The sequence below is a fragment of the Malus sylvestris genome, chromosome 16 (genome assembly GCF_916048215.2).
Source record: "Malus sylvestris chromosome 16, drMalSylv7.2, whole genome shotgun sequence".
NCBI lineage: Eukaryota > Viridiplantae > Streptophyta > Magnoliopsida > Rosales > Rosaceae > Malus > Malus sylvestris.
Genome location: NC_062275.1, coordinates 20,439,971 through 20,455,454, shown reverse-complemented (window position 1 = coordinate 20,455,454; position 15,484 = coordinate 20,439,971). Strand labels below are relative to the sequence as shown.

Sequence of the window (15,484 nt, the reverse complement as noted above, 5' to 3'; positions counted from 1 at the left end):
TTTACTAATAATTGATCTCAAAAATATTTTCTTTAAAAATGCTTTAAATCATTTAAAATCAGAGTAAGATTCTCTCCCCTCCAATTCTAATAATCTTCCCTCCCATCCCCTCCCCTCTTCTTTGTATTTAAAAAAATAATATAAAATGTTAACGCGAGTTAATCGTAACTGTTCAAGTAGAAGGAGAAGAAAGGAAAAAGAGATTAGAAAAGAAGAAAATCCTCTGCCTTTAGAATCACTTCCCAAACATAATTCATCTTGGAAATTAAGACTGTGATATAGTCATTTTTACCTCAACTTTCAACAACTCAGAGTCTATATGTAATTGTTAATCCAAAAAAGAATGATTACTTTATTTAGGAAGTTATTCTTCAGATTTGATTTGATTTTGTATTAGGTTATTTTTGGTATTTTGCGAATTAAGGTTTTTAAAGTATTCGTTTTTATCTTTATATATAAAGCTAAGGGTTCAATTAACAATATTTTTTGGTGTCATAAGCTTCACAAAAAAAGAATTGAACAAAAATGTTCCTTAAACAAAAAACTTCAAAAGCAGCCCAAAATAATGCATCAAATGTGGTAGGGGTATTTTCGTCACTTTAATAGTATTTTTTTAAATAATTAAATTTTTTTTGCACAATTTTTTTTTAAATAATTAGTATCTCACAATAGGTTAGCAATAATGTGATTCAATCAGTTGTTCATTAAATATTATTTTTTCTATTTTTAAACAAGTTCAAAACATCTTAAGAGGCGTGTAATGCCAGTTATAAAAAAGGTCTTTTGTATGCGGATAATAATGTGATTAAATTAGTTGTCAAATGATTTTTTTTTTAACAAACAATATTATCTACACTAAATGAGAGACGGTGGGCTTAATCACAAAATGAGCTATGTGATTCAATAAGTTGTTTATTAAATATTATTTTCTCTATTCTTAATATAAATTCAATAGAGACCAATTTTATTATGTGGATTTAACTGCTTTAATTGGTTTATGAGGGGTTTTTTCTAGCATGATCTAAGATTATTCATTTAATTCAAATGTTTGACTTTCCTTTTGTCAATTTATGCATATAAATACATTTAAAACGTGTAAGTTGCGCGTAACACGCTGTGATTAAAAAAATGCCTTCTACACACACATGAGCGCATGCATGAAGGCTAGTAAATATAGTTTGTAGTTTAGTATGAAAGTTAAGTCAGTTAAGATGTAGTCATTCAGTTTGCAGCTATCTCGGCAAATTATTTATTTATTTTTTCCATAATAATATTTGTAGTTTATAGTTTGTTTGCTCGTCCATTTGATACTCTGATTTTCAACTGTAATTTCATAAATCATGGATTGATAAGTTGTGGAAAATGTGGGCCTTATGACAACATTATTTACGCTCGGACACTTTTGTAAAGTTATGAGTAAAGTACATGAATAGAACTCTCTTTTGGACTATGAAATGGTGACGAAGATATAGAACTTGCCGTATAGCCAAGGCCGACCGTGTTCTATTAGGAATCCATTGGGGGTTGAATCTTGATACGAGAAGGAGTTTCGGCAGGATAAGAATGTAGAAGTTTGGATTGAATGCGGCTTGATAAGGGGGTTGAGTTCAAAGTCCCAGTAGGAGTAGGACTAGCCGAGATAAGGTTAGAACAGGGGAAGGAGTTCTAGTCCGAGTATGGTTGTGATTCGAGCGGAAGCAGGTTGACTACTATAAATAGAGGGAGGAGGACATCATTAAGCCTTTTCCGATTCAACACACAAACTGCCCTGCGCAAACCCTCGCTTTTGCGAAACCTCTCAACAACCTCAAGATTTTTTATTTTCCTTTTCCGTTGACACATCTTTAATTTGGATAAACAACACTGTGAAGGCAACCGGCGACATCTTCAGTTTGGATAAACAGCACTGGAGCCGTAGAATTAGGCGACCGTGGAGCACCTTTAGTTTGGATAAACAGCATTGCGTTGAGGCCGACTAGTTATCTATCCAAGTCTCGGTCGAGAAGGGTTTTCAAATCCTTATTGACAGAGGTCATCTCATTAGTCTTCTTGGCGAAGTGAGGTGTCACGATTTACTGGGTTCGGCACATTGAACGCCGAGTTATTTATGATTGGTTATTCACAAGTAGGTTTTAGAGTTCGGCATTCTGACGGCCGAACTACTTTCACAATCAAGACGTACATTTGTTTTGAGGATTTGTGTCCATATACTCTGGTGTCGATTTGGCGTGCTTATACTCTTACGAATATAATCATTGTGACCAAATCTGGCGCCGACGATTTGTGAACTTCGCAGAACTAGTAGCCTTGTCTTTAGGCTTTAAAACCCGAAGGCCGACACGTGTTCCTTCCTCGGCCGCAGTCGCAGGATTCAGAAGTCAGTAGCACACCCAACGTAACATCAACAAATTTTACTCCTCGGCCGAGCTCGACCGATGAGTTGGCACGCCCTGCATACAACTGAAGGGCGTAGGTAGCTCATTAGTTACTCGGCCTCTGCGCCACGTAGGCTTGGTAGTTTTTAAGGTCAACACCCTCCCCCGTATGAGTTGGAGGGCAACGACTTTGACATCGGCCTGGTACAAACACGTGATAATTACTAGACGATGTATTTTGATGGATCCAGTACTTCAGTCTCGACTGGTGTTGGGATCGTTATTCAATCCCCCACTCGTAATCGTTGGTATTTTTCCCTAAGCTCGATTTCAATTGTACGAATAATTAGGCCGAATACGAAGCCTTTGTTATCTACCTCGACGTGCTACACGATTTGTAGGCAACTCGTGTCCTTGTTCTTGGTGACTCCAAACTTATCATTAATCAACTCAATGGGACTTTTCATTGCATGAGTTGTACTCTGGCGCCTTACCACATGGTTGCCAGCTATTTGGCCGAATCTTTTGACGACGTTACTTTCAAATACATTTCACGAGTTCATAACACTAACGCTGACGAATTAGCTTAAATAGCCTCTGGAGCCCAACTCATGGGGGGTAAATTAGGCCGAGAAATACCTGTGTCACGACAAGCACATTCGGCCTTGATTAATCAGCAAGTTCTCTAACGTGATAGCGTGATCCATACACGGGTCATATATTTTCCTTCATTGTTAGAACGGAAGGACACCATTGAGGTTTGTGCCGTCGAGGCATTACCGGACGATTGGAGAAGGACGATTATGCGATATATTGATAACCCTAATGAAAAACACGATCGACGGACAATTGTTCATGCCACAAACTACGTATTATACCAGAATCAGGTTTATTGAAGAGGCGAGGATGGGTTATTGTTGCTGTGCCTCGGCCTGTAGGAAGCTGTTCAAGCAATGGCAGAAGTACATGAAGGAATTTGTGGAGCTCACCAATTTGGACGAAAAATACGTTGGCTACTTTGACGGCATGGCTATTTCTAGCCGAGCATTCTAAATGATTGTATTGAGTACGCAAAGGGTTGTGTACATTGTCAAATCCATGGGCCTATACAGAGAGTACTGGTCGAATCATTACATTCGGTTACCAAACCATGGCCGTTCTGAGGATGTGCCATGAATGTTATTGGTAAAATCACACCATTCTCTAGTGCAGCCAAACATGAGTGGATCCTCGTTGCAACGGACTACTTCACCAAATGGGTTGAAGCCAAGTCATACGTCGAGCTGATGTCTAAAGAAGTTTGTAATTTCGTTGAAGAAAACATCGTGACTAGATTCGGCATGCCAGAAACAATCATAACAGACAACAGTACGATCTTTACATCCAAAAGATTTAAGAAATATACGAAAAATCTAAAGATTCGACTCGAGCAATCTACGCCGTACTACCTGTAGGCGAATGGACAGGCCGAAGCAAGTAATAAGGTTCTAATCGGTATTCTTGAAAGGATGGTAAAGGAAAGGCCGGGTATGTGGCATTTAAAGATAAATGAAGCATTATGGGCTTATTGAACTTCTATACTGACAGCTACTGGAACAACTCCTTATGCGTTGACTTACAGACACGACGCAATGTTACCAGTCGTGCTAAGTATAAACTCGTTGCGAGTAATTGAACAAAGTAGTTTATTCAGCACTGAGTATGATTAGGCCATGAGGCAAGAGTTAGAAGATTTAGAAGAAGCTCGGCTCGATGCTTATAACCTATAAGTGGCACAAAAAAAGATCGCCAAGCGAGCTTATAATCAACGAGTCAAACAGAAAACGTTCAGCGAAGGAGAGTTAATTTGGCAAACCGTATTACCCGTAGGAATCAAAGACCCCAGGTTCGGCAAGTGGTCGCCGAATTAGGAAAGGCCATTCGTTATTCAAAAAGTTCTTGGCAAAGGGGCATACCGTCTTAGGGATCGAACTGGTGTAGTTCATAAGTTGCCAATCAACGAGAGGTTTTTAAAGAAATACTATCCAATCACATGGGAGATGCGGGAATAAAAGTTGATTTCATTAAAATCATAAAAGGTGTACAAATGGAGTGGATTGATCAGTTACAATCAGATAATTCTAGGGTGATGAAGGTAGGAGAGATTCAAGAACGACCTTCAACTCCAACCACCGCACCTCGCCCATCCTGACCTCAGCTTGCTGATTCTTTTTGTCCATATTCAGCTGCATGACCCGCCTCATGCAAGCCATGTATTCGGTTAAGTAAGATTTATCGCTCGATTCAAAATTCTTTGCAAGCTTGGAAGTAATTACCGACCTTCAATGTTGGAGTTCGGCAATTTGACGGTCAAGGTCGGCTAGGGCCTCATTTTTCGCCTTTAAGACTTCGACTTTAGGATGAAAAGTGTCTCGAGCGACTGTTGCAGTTTTCAAGTCGTCTTCAGCCCGAAGAGCTTTCTTGAAAATACCGAAATATGCTCGGGTCCGTTCCAAGGTAGAAGACGCTTGAGTGGTAGCCTCGGTGCTCAAGAGACCATTAACTGTGAGATCGTTCAGACACGCACCCACCGAATCAAGGCCTGGCATTTGAGAATTTGAGAAGCTGAGAATGACAAGAGCAGTTGATTCGGCTGGCTCGGTTGTAGCTACTAAAGGGCCAGCCGCTCCCAAAGTACTCGATAGGAGAGCATCAAACTCAACTTCCCATGAAGACTGCACACGAAAATAAAAAATTTAGGCAAAAGGAAAATCACAATAGAACATAGCAAAGATAATTTGTGTTAGACTTGCCGAGAAGAGACTTTGGCCATGTCTCCTGGTTCATTGCTCGAACCAAGAAAGCTTAATGGTCGAGCCCAATGCTTTAGACTGCTTCTTAATTCACGCGGTCGAGGAAGGCTATCTATGTTCGACGACCACTGAGGTGGCCAAGAAATATAGATAACACCTATCGACACATAGAATTTTTGGTGAAATGAAGGACTGCACACCTGACATTTAATATGTTTTCGTTTTAGATTCATTATAGCAAAATTAACAAGAGAAAGTAGTTGAGCTTTACATAAGATGAAGTCATTTCTTGGAAGGGAATGCCGAGATCTTGATCATACGGGTGAACTGGGGTTTATGGCGTCGCTTCAGGCTCTACGAGAGGTTGTTTTCCACGATTGGCTACGGGAGGATCGGCTAGATCAGCCACCTCAACCACAGGGGAAGGGTCGATGGAAGGAGGTTTATTTGGTCAAGGACGACTTGTTGGCAGAATCTCATCACTCTCATCGTCTTGGAACAAAAGAGCTAATTAATACTTTTGAATTTAATAAGAAAAGGAAGTTATCAACAACATAATTATACATCTTTCAAGATGATTGCAGACAATTTTGGATTCTTGGGGAGATTTATCCCGACGGAAAGGGTTGCCTCCCTCATAACAAGCGCTACGGTCGGCCTCGGGGCCGCAGGCGTCTCGGCCAGCGGTACAACAATTGGTTTGACAGTGACCTCGGGGGACGTTAGGGGCTGGGTGAACTTGGGGCGTCGGGCTAGTAGGAGTTAGCAGTTTCTTCGGTGAGGCCTGGACAACAAGAGTAAGAGGAGAGGCACTCGGAGCAGTCATTCCAGTGGTGTCGCTGGAGATAACGTGAATATCCTGTGCTTCATTCTTCGCCAATTTCTTGATGCGCTTTGTGGGACGAAGGGCTTCACCCGCCGTTTCGGTGTTCGGGCGAGGCCATTTGCTCGGCGTGTTTTGCGCGATGGTTTTAGATTTCTTGGAAGAAGGAGCCAATTTTTTTACTGCAGCCGGGGTAATCACGTCTGCCTGTTTCAATACCCGACCGCCTGAGAAAGCGAAATCTAATTAGTAAAATCGTTTAAGTGTTTCAGAAAATAAAGGTAGGATAGTCATATACCTTAAGGCGTTTCCTTAGATTGAGTGGCATAAGTTTTTCTGGGTCGATCACTAAAAGTTTTGTTAACTATGTCCTCGACCGAAGCACCAAAGAAGTCATAGGTATATGCTTCCCACCAGTCGCCGAAGGTATCGGTGTCGAGAGATTCAGGAATGGTTGGTCGAAGGCAGAATTTCTTGCATCGTTTCTGAAACTCTTTCTCGGTGTCTTTGCACTTCTTTTTTGAGGAACTAGATAGGTGTCCTCAACTTAGAAGGGAGCAGGAAGTAAGTAGAGGCACCGGGCAACCTTGGAGGTAGCCAAGTTGTCGGGCAGCAAAGTGGGGATGGTAGACTTCCCAACTTGCTCGGCGAGCATTGCAATCGAGGGGAAGGTCACGAGTTAACACGAACGACCCCCAATGTTTACGAAAATAAAGTTGATGTGGGAAGCCTGATGGAGTGGGGGTATTCTTGACGACGACATACTAAAAATTCATCGTCGAAAAGGACGTTTAGGCCAAAGAAATGTTTGAAGACTTCTTCAGCTCAGTGAAGAGGTAATGGTTGAGAGGCCAACTGAAGGCTGAGTGCTGTAAAAGACTGAAGGTTGGAGATTTCTGGCCGAAGGGTGGAGAAATAAACCTGCAGCCAGAGTTGGAACATCCAAAGATGTCAATTCTGGTGCTAGTCGATCTTATAGATGGTCGTCTCAGCAAGGCAACGCAAAAGATTGGCAAGGATAACCAGACTGAGCGCCAGAAAGTGACCACTGGCCAAGGCTTCGATGCGAAAATTAACTTAACACACAAATTAAACCCTCTTATTGACAATTGTAGTAAAGATGTAAGTAGGGATCGTTCTGGACCAATGATTATAAGGGATTGCTAATCTATTCTAAACTGACTCAAAAATAGAAAAATAAATTTAAAAACACTTAACTAGACTCTAATGATTCAAAACAGACTTAAAAGACTCAAAACAGCTTAAAACAACTAAATAGACTTAAACTAGACACTAGGAATGACTTTGTTCGAAAATTGATTTTAGCTTGACTCAAAACACTTAAAAACACAAACTAAGACAGATTCTAACTAATTTGGCACACTAAAGTAAAGGGGATTGGGTTTTGGATGAATTTAAAGTAAAACAAGTAACTAAAAACTTAAGACAGATTTTGGACGAATTTGGGATAAAACTATGGATGATGGGCTAGCTAAATGGTTATTCTCCACACATGACACACTTGCATACAAAACGATTTCCAGTTTCTTGTCCAATAAACCATGAACCTCAACGCCCCAGGTTAATCAGGTACGCTTAAATTAACCCTCAGATTTTCCTTATATCATTGAATTGGACAGATAACGCATCGGCAACCCAAATTATTCTTCAAAAGTTCCCTACATGAACAACATAATAGAGATACAATCAAAGATCATTAAGCTTTATGAAAATCATAAGCATTGACAAAGCATTCGTAACTATGATGAGCATGATACTCTTGCTAGGAATTCACTTAACATGATTGTGACTAGCAATCTCCACTACTTATGAATACAAGTTCATAACGATTAGGTGAAACTCCCTTGTATTCTAGCTCTAAATTCATGCATGCAAACTATGTATGCATCCTTAATCCACAAACAAGAATAAGTTATCAATCAAACAGTTAAGTAAATTGCATTCACGATTCATAGAATCACAACTTGAAGTAATCATTTCATATTGCAATTATGATCATGGTTTCGAAATTCCCCCTAGCTAAAAGGGGTTTAGCTCCTCATGTTCGCAAAACAAAGATACATAAATTTAGACATTGAAAACAAAAGATTGAAAACACCTAAAAACGTTTTAGCAATCCAACTTGAATGGCAAACACATCCAAGGGTCCTCCTTCTTCTATTTGTTGCGGCACAAAGGCTGGGTGAAGGTTTAAGTGGTGGTTTGTATGGGAGAATGGCTGAAAGTATGTATGGTGGTGAGTGGGTATGTTTTTGGATGGATGAATGGTGCGGCAAGGGGTTGTATTTATAGGGTTTTAGGAAATCAAAACCCTAACTTATTTTGGTTAACATAAATTAATTCAAATCCACTAGAAAAAGGGAAATAAAATCAGAATCCTAAGGGAAAAGTGAAAGGGGATATGCGGCACTGTCTAAAAGGGAGAGGGAATGTGATTTGGTGCAGAAAATAGGAAAGGAAAGATCTCCCTTGTGCGGCAAGGAAGATGAATGGTGCAAGGGAATGCAGCAAAGGGTGTTTAGGAAAGGGGAAAGGCACGACACCACCTTGGAGTAGGTTTAGGTCTTCTAGAAACATATAATTAAGTGTCCCAAAGTATTTTGGAACCCTTCTTGCTGGTGGAATTTAAGTGATATAGGAATAGGAAAGGTTAGGACCAAATAAGGTAACTTGGCTAACATTCCTTCTTTCTTGCTTTGATCTTTAACTTTCTTTTCTTGAATTGATTTCTTCATAACTTCAGCATAATCCTAGCCTCTTTTGGATTCAATTTCGTCCATCCCTCTTGCTCCATGCATGTGATATTCCTTCCAAGCCCAAAACTGCTACAAAAAGCTCCAAAATGCACTTTCTTGGTACTTTAGCCCTTTGGACCTACAAACACACAAAAATGGCTTGAAATACTAAATTAACTAAGAAATAACAATATAATTGCACAAGAACAAGCTAACTAAGTCGCATAATACGCTCCTATCAGGCTTCCGCCACGGGCATATTTTCGACCAGACACTTATTCAACTTGGTACAACAGATAAACTTGTTGTACTAGTAAAATAAGAAGGCTTCATGTTCGCCCTTCCGCAGACTCGTCTCCCCTCAACCGAAAAAATGAAGGATGAGGGTGTTGTAGTTCAGAAAATTCTTGTGCAACTTCTGAACGTCCTCTTTTGAGAGCTTTTGACCTTCTTGGCTCAACGCCTCGACGGCCCGTTGGTCGAACAGCGCTTTGAGGTCGAGGTTTGATAGGCATCCAATAAGGTTGCCGTCTATTGGAATGTTAGAAGGAGGAGTCCCGAGGATAGCCGAGATGTCGAGGATGGTGGAAGTTATAGGGCCGAACGGAAGGACCATGGTGTTGGTGGCCGAGCACCAGAAGCTTAAAGCTGCCATAAAGAGTTCTTTATCTATGGTAATCTCCATGATCGTGAACTTGATGGCATCATGGATGCCGAGAGCCTCCCACTCTTTGCCAAAGAATTTTTCCATTCGTACGACCCAGGCCGCTCAGTTAGCGTTGGTCGAAGGCCAGGCTCATTGAGGCTTTGTCTGGCACCACTTTGACCAATCGAATCCTTGCAACAAATGTGTGAGGCAGTGCTTTTTGAACAGATTGATGATGGATGATGGCAATGTGTCCTTGAAAAGTGGGCCTAGGATTCGGTGAGTAGTGTTTAGGTCACTCTCGAAATGCAAAGTCTTGATGGGGTTTCGATCTATGAAGTCCTTGCACTTGTTGCACTCGTTGGAAAGCTCTGAGATGAAGGGGGCCATGGATGAAGGCTTAAAGATTTCTAAGATGAAAGCTCGAGATTTTCTGATTTTTGAAGGTTTTGAAAACAAAGTGATGAGAAAATTTCAAGGGTTTTGGAAAGCGTAAGGTACATACTGAAGGGATCCGGGTATTTATAGGCATTTGAGACGGAAGGCTAAACGTTTGATTTTCAAAATCAAGGGTAGAATTGAGCGGGAAAGTTGGTAATCATTGTACATGCTCAGAGAATCAAGGCGAATAGACCAAGGTTTTCGGGGTTTGAGGACGCACGATGGCGTGTTATGGTAGGTTTAGTGCAAGAGAGACGTTTTGGCGATTGCATGTTTTCGAGGATCATGATTGAGGGCTACTAGGTTAACCAGGGGGCTGACATGTGGAAGGACAGTTAGGAAATCGAGATCGTGGGGTTATGTCTTATAAATGCGCATGGTGGTATTTCTCAAGAGGATTCAATGATTGTCCTTAGGTCGATTTCACTTCTTCAAGGTCGAGGCTCGAACCAAGGAGTACAGGTCGACAACCTCAGAAGCGAGGGGGCAATGTTTAGGCCCAAAAATATTGGTTTGGGCTGAGTTTAGATTTGTTCTCGGTCCAGAGGCCGTGCTTAGGAGTCACTGGGAGGGGGGCATTCGGCTTATGGGCCACATAGCCAAGGCCGGTCGTGTTCTATTAAGAATCCATGGGGGTTAAATCTTGATACGAGAAGGAGTTTCGGTATGATAAGAATGTAGAAGTTTGGATTAAATGCGGCTTGATAAGGGGGTTGAGTTCAAAGTCCTAGTAAGAGTAGGACTGGCCGAGATAAGGTTAGATCAGGGGAAGAAGTTCTAGTCTGAGTATGGTTGTGATTCGAGCGGAAGCAGGTTGACTACTATAAATAGAGGGAGGAGGACATCATTAAGCCCTTTTCGATTCAACACACAAATTGCCCTGCGTAAACCCTCGTTTTCGCGAAACCTTTGAGATTTTTTATTTTCCTTTTCCGCCGACACATCTTTAGTTTGGATAAACAGCACTGTGAAGGCAACCGGCGACATCTTTAGTTTGGATAAACAGCACTGGAGCCGTAGAATCAGGCGACTGCGGAGCACCTTTAGTTTGGATAAACAACACTGCATCGAGGCTGACTGGTTATTTATCCAAGTCTCGGTCGAGAAGGGTTTTCGAATCCTTATTGACAGAGGTAATCTCATTAGCCTTCTCGGCGAAGTGAGATGTCACGATTTACTAGGCTCGGCACATTGAACGCCGAGTTGTTTATGATTGGTTATTCATAAGTAGGTTTTAGAGTTCGACATTCTGACGGCCGAACTACTTTCACAATCAAGAAATACATTTGTTTTGAGTATTTGTGTCCATATACTTTGGTGTCGATTTGGGGTGCTTATACTCTTACCAATATAATCACTGTGACTGAATCTGGGGCCGACGATTTGTGAACTTCGCAGAACTAGTAGCCTTGTCTTCAGGTTCTAGAACCCGAAGACCGAGACATGTTCCTTCCTCGGCCGCAGTCACAAGATTCAAAAGTCAGCAGCACACCCAACGCAACATCAACAAATTTTACTCCTCGGTCGACGAGTTGGCACGCCCCGCATATAACCGAAGGACGTAGTTAGCTCATTAATTACTCGGCCTGCGCGCCACGTGGACTTGGTAGTTTTTAGGGTCAACAACTATATATCATTCTTTAACACATAATATATGACTGGAGCACTATCAAACAAATTAGGGGTGGAATTTTTTCCCGAAAATCCCGAACCGTCCCGATCCCGTCCCGAAATTAGCCCGAAAAATTCCCGAACCAAATTTCCCGAAACGTTCGGTACCCGAAACCGATCCCGAACCGAAAGTTTCGGTTTGGGAATTGGCCACAGATTTGAAAGCTTTCGGGAATCCCGAACCGAACCGAATATTATATATATATATTTATTTATTTATTTTTAATTTTTAATTAGCATTTACTTGAACCGTTGGATTTGTTAAAATCAAATCCAACCGTCCATAGTTAGGTCCTTTGTTTGTTAGGTTATTTCAGACTCTCAGTCGCTCTCGCTCTCCTCACTGGCGCCGCTCACCTCACTCACTCTCACAGTCCCCCCGCTCCACTCCTCCGTCGAATCCACGCCGCTCCTCATCGTCCACCCCGCTTCTCTCGGATGACGATGAGAATCCACGCCGCTCCTCATCGTCATCCGTCCCGAAAAACCGAAAATATGGCAACCGCTCCATCTCCATCGTCATCCGCATCGTCAAAATCGTCAAAGGGATGGATAAACAGCATCTCAGCGATCGCCTCTCGTGTCTACTTCTTCCTCATCATTCTTCAGATCCCGCTTTTCAGGTACTCCAGTTCTCACTCCATTAATCCCTACACTCTCTGTATCAAAATCTGTGTACTTTTTTTCTAATTTTGATATAATCCCTAGTTGTTCAACTTGTTTGGCTATCTGGGTTTGCTTATTTTTGCTAATTTCCATGTTTTTGTATCTGGGTATTTGGTAATTTTTCGGTTTGTCGAATCTCGGTTGGTTAAAGTTTGAAACCCTCTGTGGGTTTATCTGGAATTTGGATGCACATTTTGAAGCTATTGGGACCGTATTGTTGATTTGGACTTCGATTTTACTGAAGGATTAAGTATCTTATTTGTTTTAGATTGGTCGATTGAAATTTGTGATACACGGAGTTTGGCTTTTGGATCTGCAAAAAGGGATTTAGTTTAGCAGTTGAATTGATACACTTTCGGGAATCCCGAAGTTTCCCGAAAATCCCGAAACACTTTCGGGAATCCCGAATTTCGGGATTCCAATAGTTTTGGTTCGGTTTCGGGATATAAAATCCCATCCCGAAATGTTTTGGTTTGGGAATCGGGTTCGGGGTTTCGGTTCGGGATCCCGACCCGAACCAGCCCTAAAACAAATTACTGCAAAATTGAATATACATATTAAATATGCATACATTAAAACAATGAATTTTTTATTTCGGAGTAAAAAGGTCCAGCTACATCATTTTCATCATCATCATTATGGTTACACATAAACTTTGAACAAATAAAACCTACTAAGGAGGATTATATGTCACCAAAGTCTCTAAAATATTAAATTATTGTAGCTATAAATATCTATACAGAGTAACAAAACTGTGCTCCAAGTCGATTCTTTTGTCTCACATTATTCTGTTCTTTATCCATCTCTTTTCTCCTTTTTATATGATGAAGAGCAAATTAGCTTTAGTTTCTTAGTCAATGCACAAGTGGTAGTCTAACTTTTGGATGTACGAGGACAAACATTGGCCCCCGCAATTGAAATTTCTGTCCAACCTAGCATTTGTTAACGGTCAAATTCAAGATAAAAATATTTAAAAACTTTTTCAAACCACCAATATAAAATATCCTCCTAAACTCCAAAGAGAGAAAATAGTAAAACTCAAAATTCTGGTAATTCTGGCGTTCCCCCATGACCAGTTCTAATGAAAAGATCATACCAAAATTCCATGCCATCATCCATGTTTAGACCAAAACTAAAACCAAATTCCTCCGAATCGTTTTTGGTGATAGGAAACTCCGATATTGGTTCATCATTTGAGGCCTTTGGAAATTGTAATGGGACGCTGGAATTATCAGTTGAAAGTGCCTCTGACCAGAAGCTGTCATCATCAATATCGGGGAAGGTTTCCGACAACTCCATGTTTTCGCCCTTGACGACGATTGTGTCCTGATCGGTACTCAATGCAGCTGAGACTTTTGTGACTGAGGAGGAAACATCACTAGAAGATGGTTGTGGATAATTCAAATTTTCAGGTTCATCAACAAATTGGCTTTTTACATTGGAAGTACTGTTACTACTACTTCTTGTTGATGTTGTTGATGATGTTGTTGTAGTATGATCTTTGAGTCTTTTTTTCAAGTGGGTGTGCCATACATTTTTTATTTCGTTATCGGTGCGTCCTGGTAATCTTGCTGCAATTGCTGACCACCTGAAAACGAAACAAAAGATTTAAATTAAGCATTTGCAAGATAATTTAACTAAGAAGTATGTAATTTTGGGAAAATAGCTACAATAACATGCTTTGATGTTTGGTTCACAGTAATGATTATTTTTTAATAATGACAATCACATATCGACGACACAACAACAATATAATGATAATATAATAATGAAAAAAAAACACTGATCATTTCTGTAATAAAATGTCAAATGTCAAAATATATTTATTTCAGCTAATTGTCCTAAAATTTTTTGCTTAAATTTGAGATTTGAGAGTTGTGACTGCATCGTAAGACAATCATTTATCAACCTCATGGTTGCATGTTATTTACAATCAAATTATGTCTATTGTGGTGGCTTCCAAATAGAGAATCTTTTTTGCCAGCTCCCACTTGCTATTCTCTAACAGAAAATCAGTGCCTTTGATTTGTGTGTCCGAGAAACGATCCTGTATTTTATTTTTTGGTTCATAAGCGAGGCTCGAGAGTAGGGTGTGCATATTTGACCTCAGATCTCGAGTACATGTATAAATGCCCTTCTTCTTTGAAAAAACAAGTCTTGATGAGTTTGATAGAAATTTTCTTATTAATTTGACTATGTTAATCCTCCTTATGATTGATAACTTGATAGTTGGCAGCAGGGTAAAAAGGCTAGATAAACATGCATGTTTTGAAACTAGCTTAATTACGAAAGTTTCATGAAAATTAAAATTTGATGCTTTTATTTACCTGTTACCCAGCATTTCATGCAACTTAATGATAGCTTCCTCTTCTTCTCTTGTGAAGTTTCCTCTCTTAATATCCGGCCTCAAATAGTTTATCCACCGGAGTCGGCAGCTCTTTCCACATCTCAACAACCCTATTTCAAGAAAAAAAAAACAAGTGAAAAAGATGAATCCAAGGCTCAAAGCAATCATAGCAACGTTGCTATTTAGCAGCTATTGAAGTGTTCTTAATTATTATTGTTAATTTTCCAGTTTTAGTTTTTGTTTAATTAATTCAACATGAAACATGCATAAATGGTGTGTAACATTTTTTAGAAAAATGGTACTCTACACTAAATTCATTTAAATTACGAGGAGCAAAATTCGAAGTTGGGTGCAACAGAGGAGAATAAACTTCTATAGCTAGCTAACTTAATCCAGGTTTGCAATCATCATGCAATGCAAAGATGTGGAATACTATCTTTGATTGGAGAACCGATCTTTGTGGCCTATATATCTTTGGAGAAAAAAAAACCCAGATGGGAAGTTGTAATTACCAGCTTGCTTTGGCAGGGCACGCCAATTTCCATGGCCATATTTGTGGATGAAGGATGTAAGAATTTGATCTTCTTCAGAGGTCCATGGCCCCTTCTTCAGTCCCCTCTTCTCACAGCAAGGAGCTCTCCCCATTTCTCTCCTAATTAATTTGGGTGAAAAATGCTAAGAATACAGCAGTACTTGCGTTTGAGAGCTCAATATTTCTGAGGCCTTGGCTGGCTATTTATCTTAAGATCCACAGTACACAAAGGGATGTTTGACTGGACCAAGATAGACAAATTAAAAAGAGACTCGCATGTTCCTCGAAGGAGCTCGTAATCTATCGATTAAAATAATAATTAACCTAATTACTAATTAGCAATTCGTTATTATGATTAAGATTTAGAGAGTTGCAGATTACTAGATTTTGGCATATAGATACTATTAAAAGTACGGGACCGAGGAAAGAGGATTC

General features: G+C 40.2%; 1 protein-coding gene across 1 annotated transcript; it reads right to left on the bottom strand.

Moving 5' to 3' along the window:
• Positions 1-13,108: 13,108 nt before the first annotated feature.
• LOC126606249 (transcription factor MYB14-like) lies at positions 13,109-15,242 on the bottom strand. Its single transcript, XM_050273608.1, has 3 exons — positions 15,030-15,242; positions 14,498-14,627; positions 13,109-13,758 (listed from the first exon to the last, which is right to left on the bottom strand). Exons 1-3 carry the CDS (start codon positions 15,160-15,162, stop codon positions 13,209-13,211), a joined length of 813 nt encoding a protein of 270 aa, XP_050129565.1. The 5' UTR covers positions 15,163-15,242; the 3' UTR covers positions 13,109-13,208.
• Between the last annotated feature and the right edge of the window lie 242 nt (positions 15,243-15,484).

Bases quoted from the DNA above. Each gene is read 5' to 3' on its own strand.
- LOC126606249 (XM_050273608.1), bottom strand. From the start codon at position 15,162: ATGGGGAGAGCTCCTTGCTGTGAGAAGAGGGGACTGAAGAAGGGGCCA. The intron at 14,628-15,029 runs GTAATTACAACT...TTCTTGAAATAG, and splicing joins TGCCCTGCCAAAGCAAGCTG to GGTTGTTGAGATGTGGAAAG. The intron at 13,759-14,497 runs GTAAATAAAAGC...TTTCGTTTTCAG, and splicing joins CATGAAATGCTGGGTAACAG to GTGGTCAGCAATTGCAGCAA.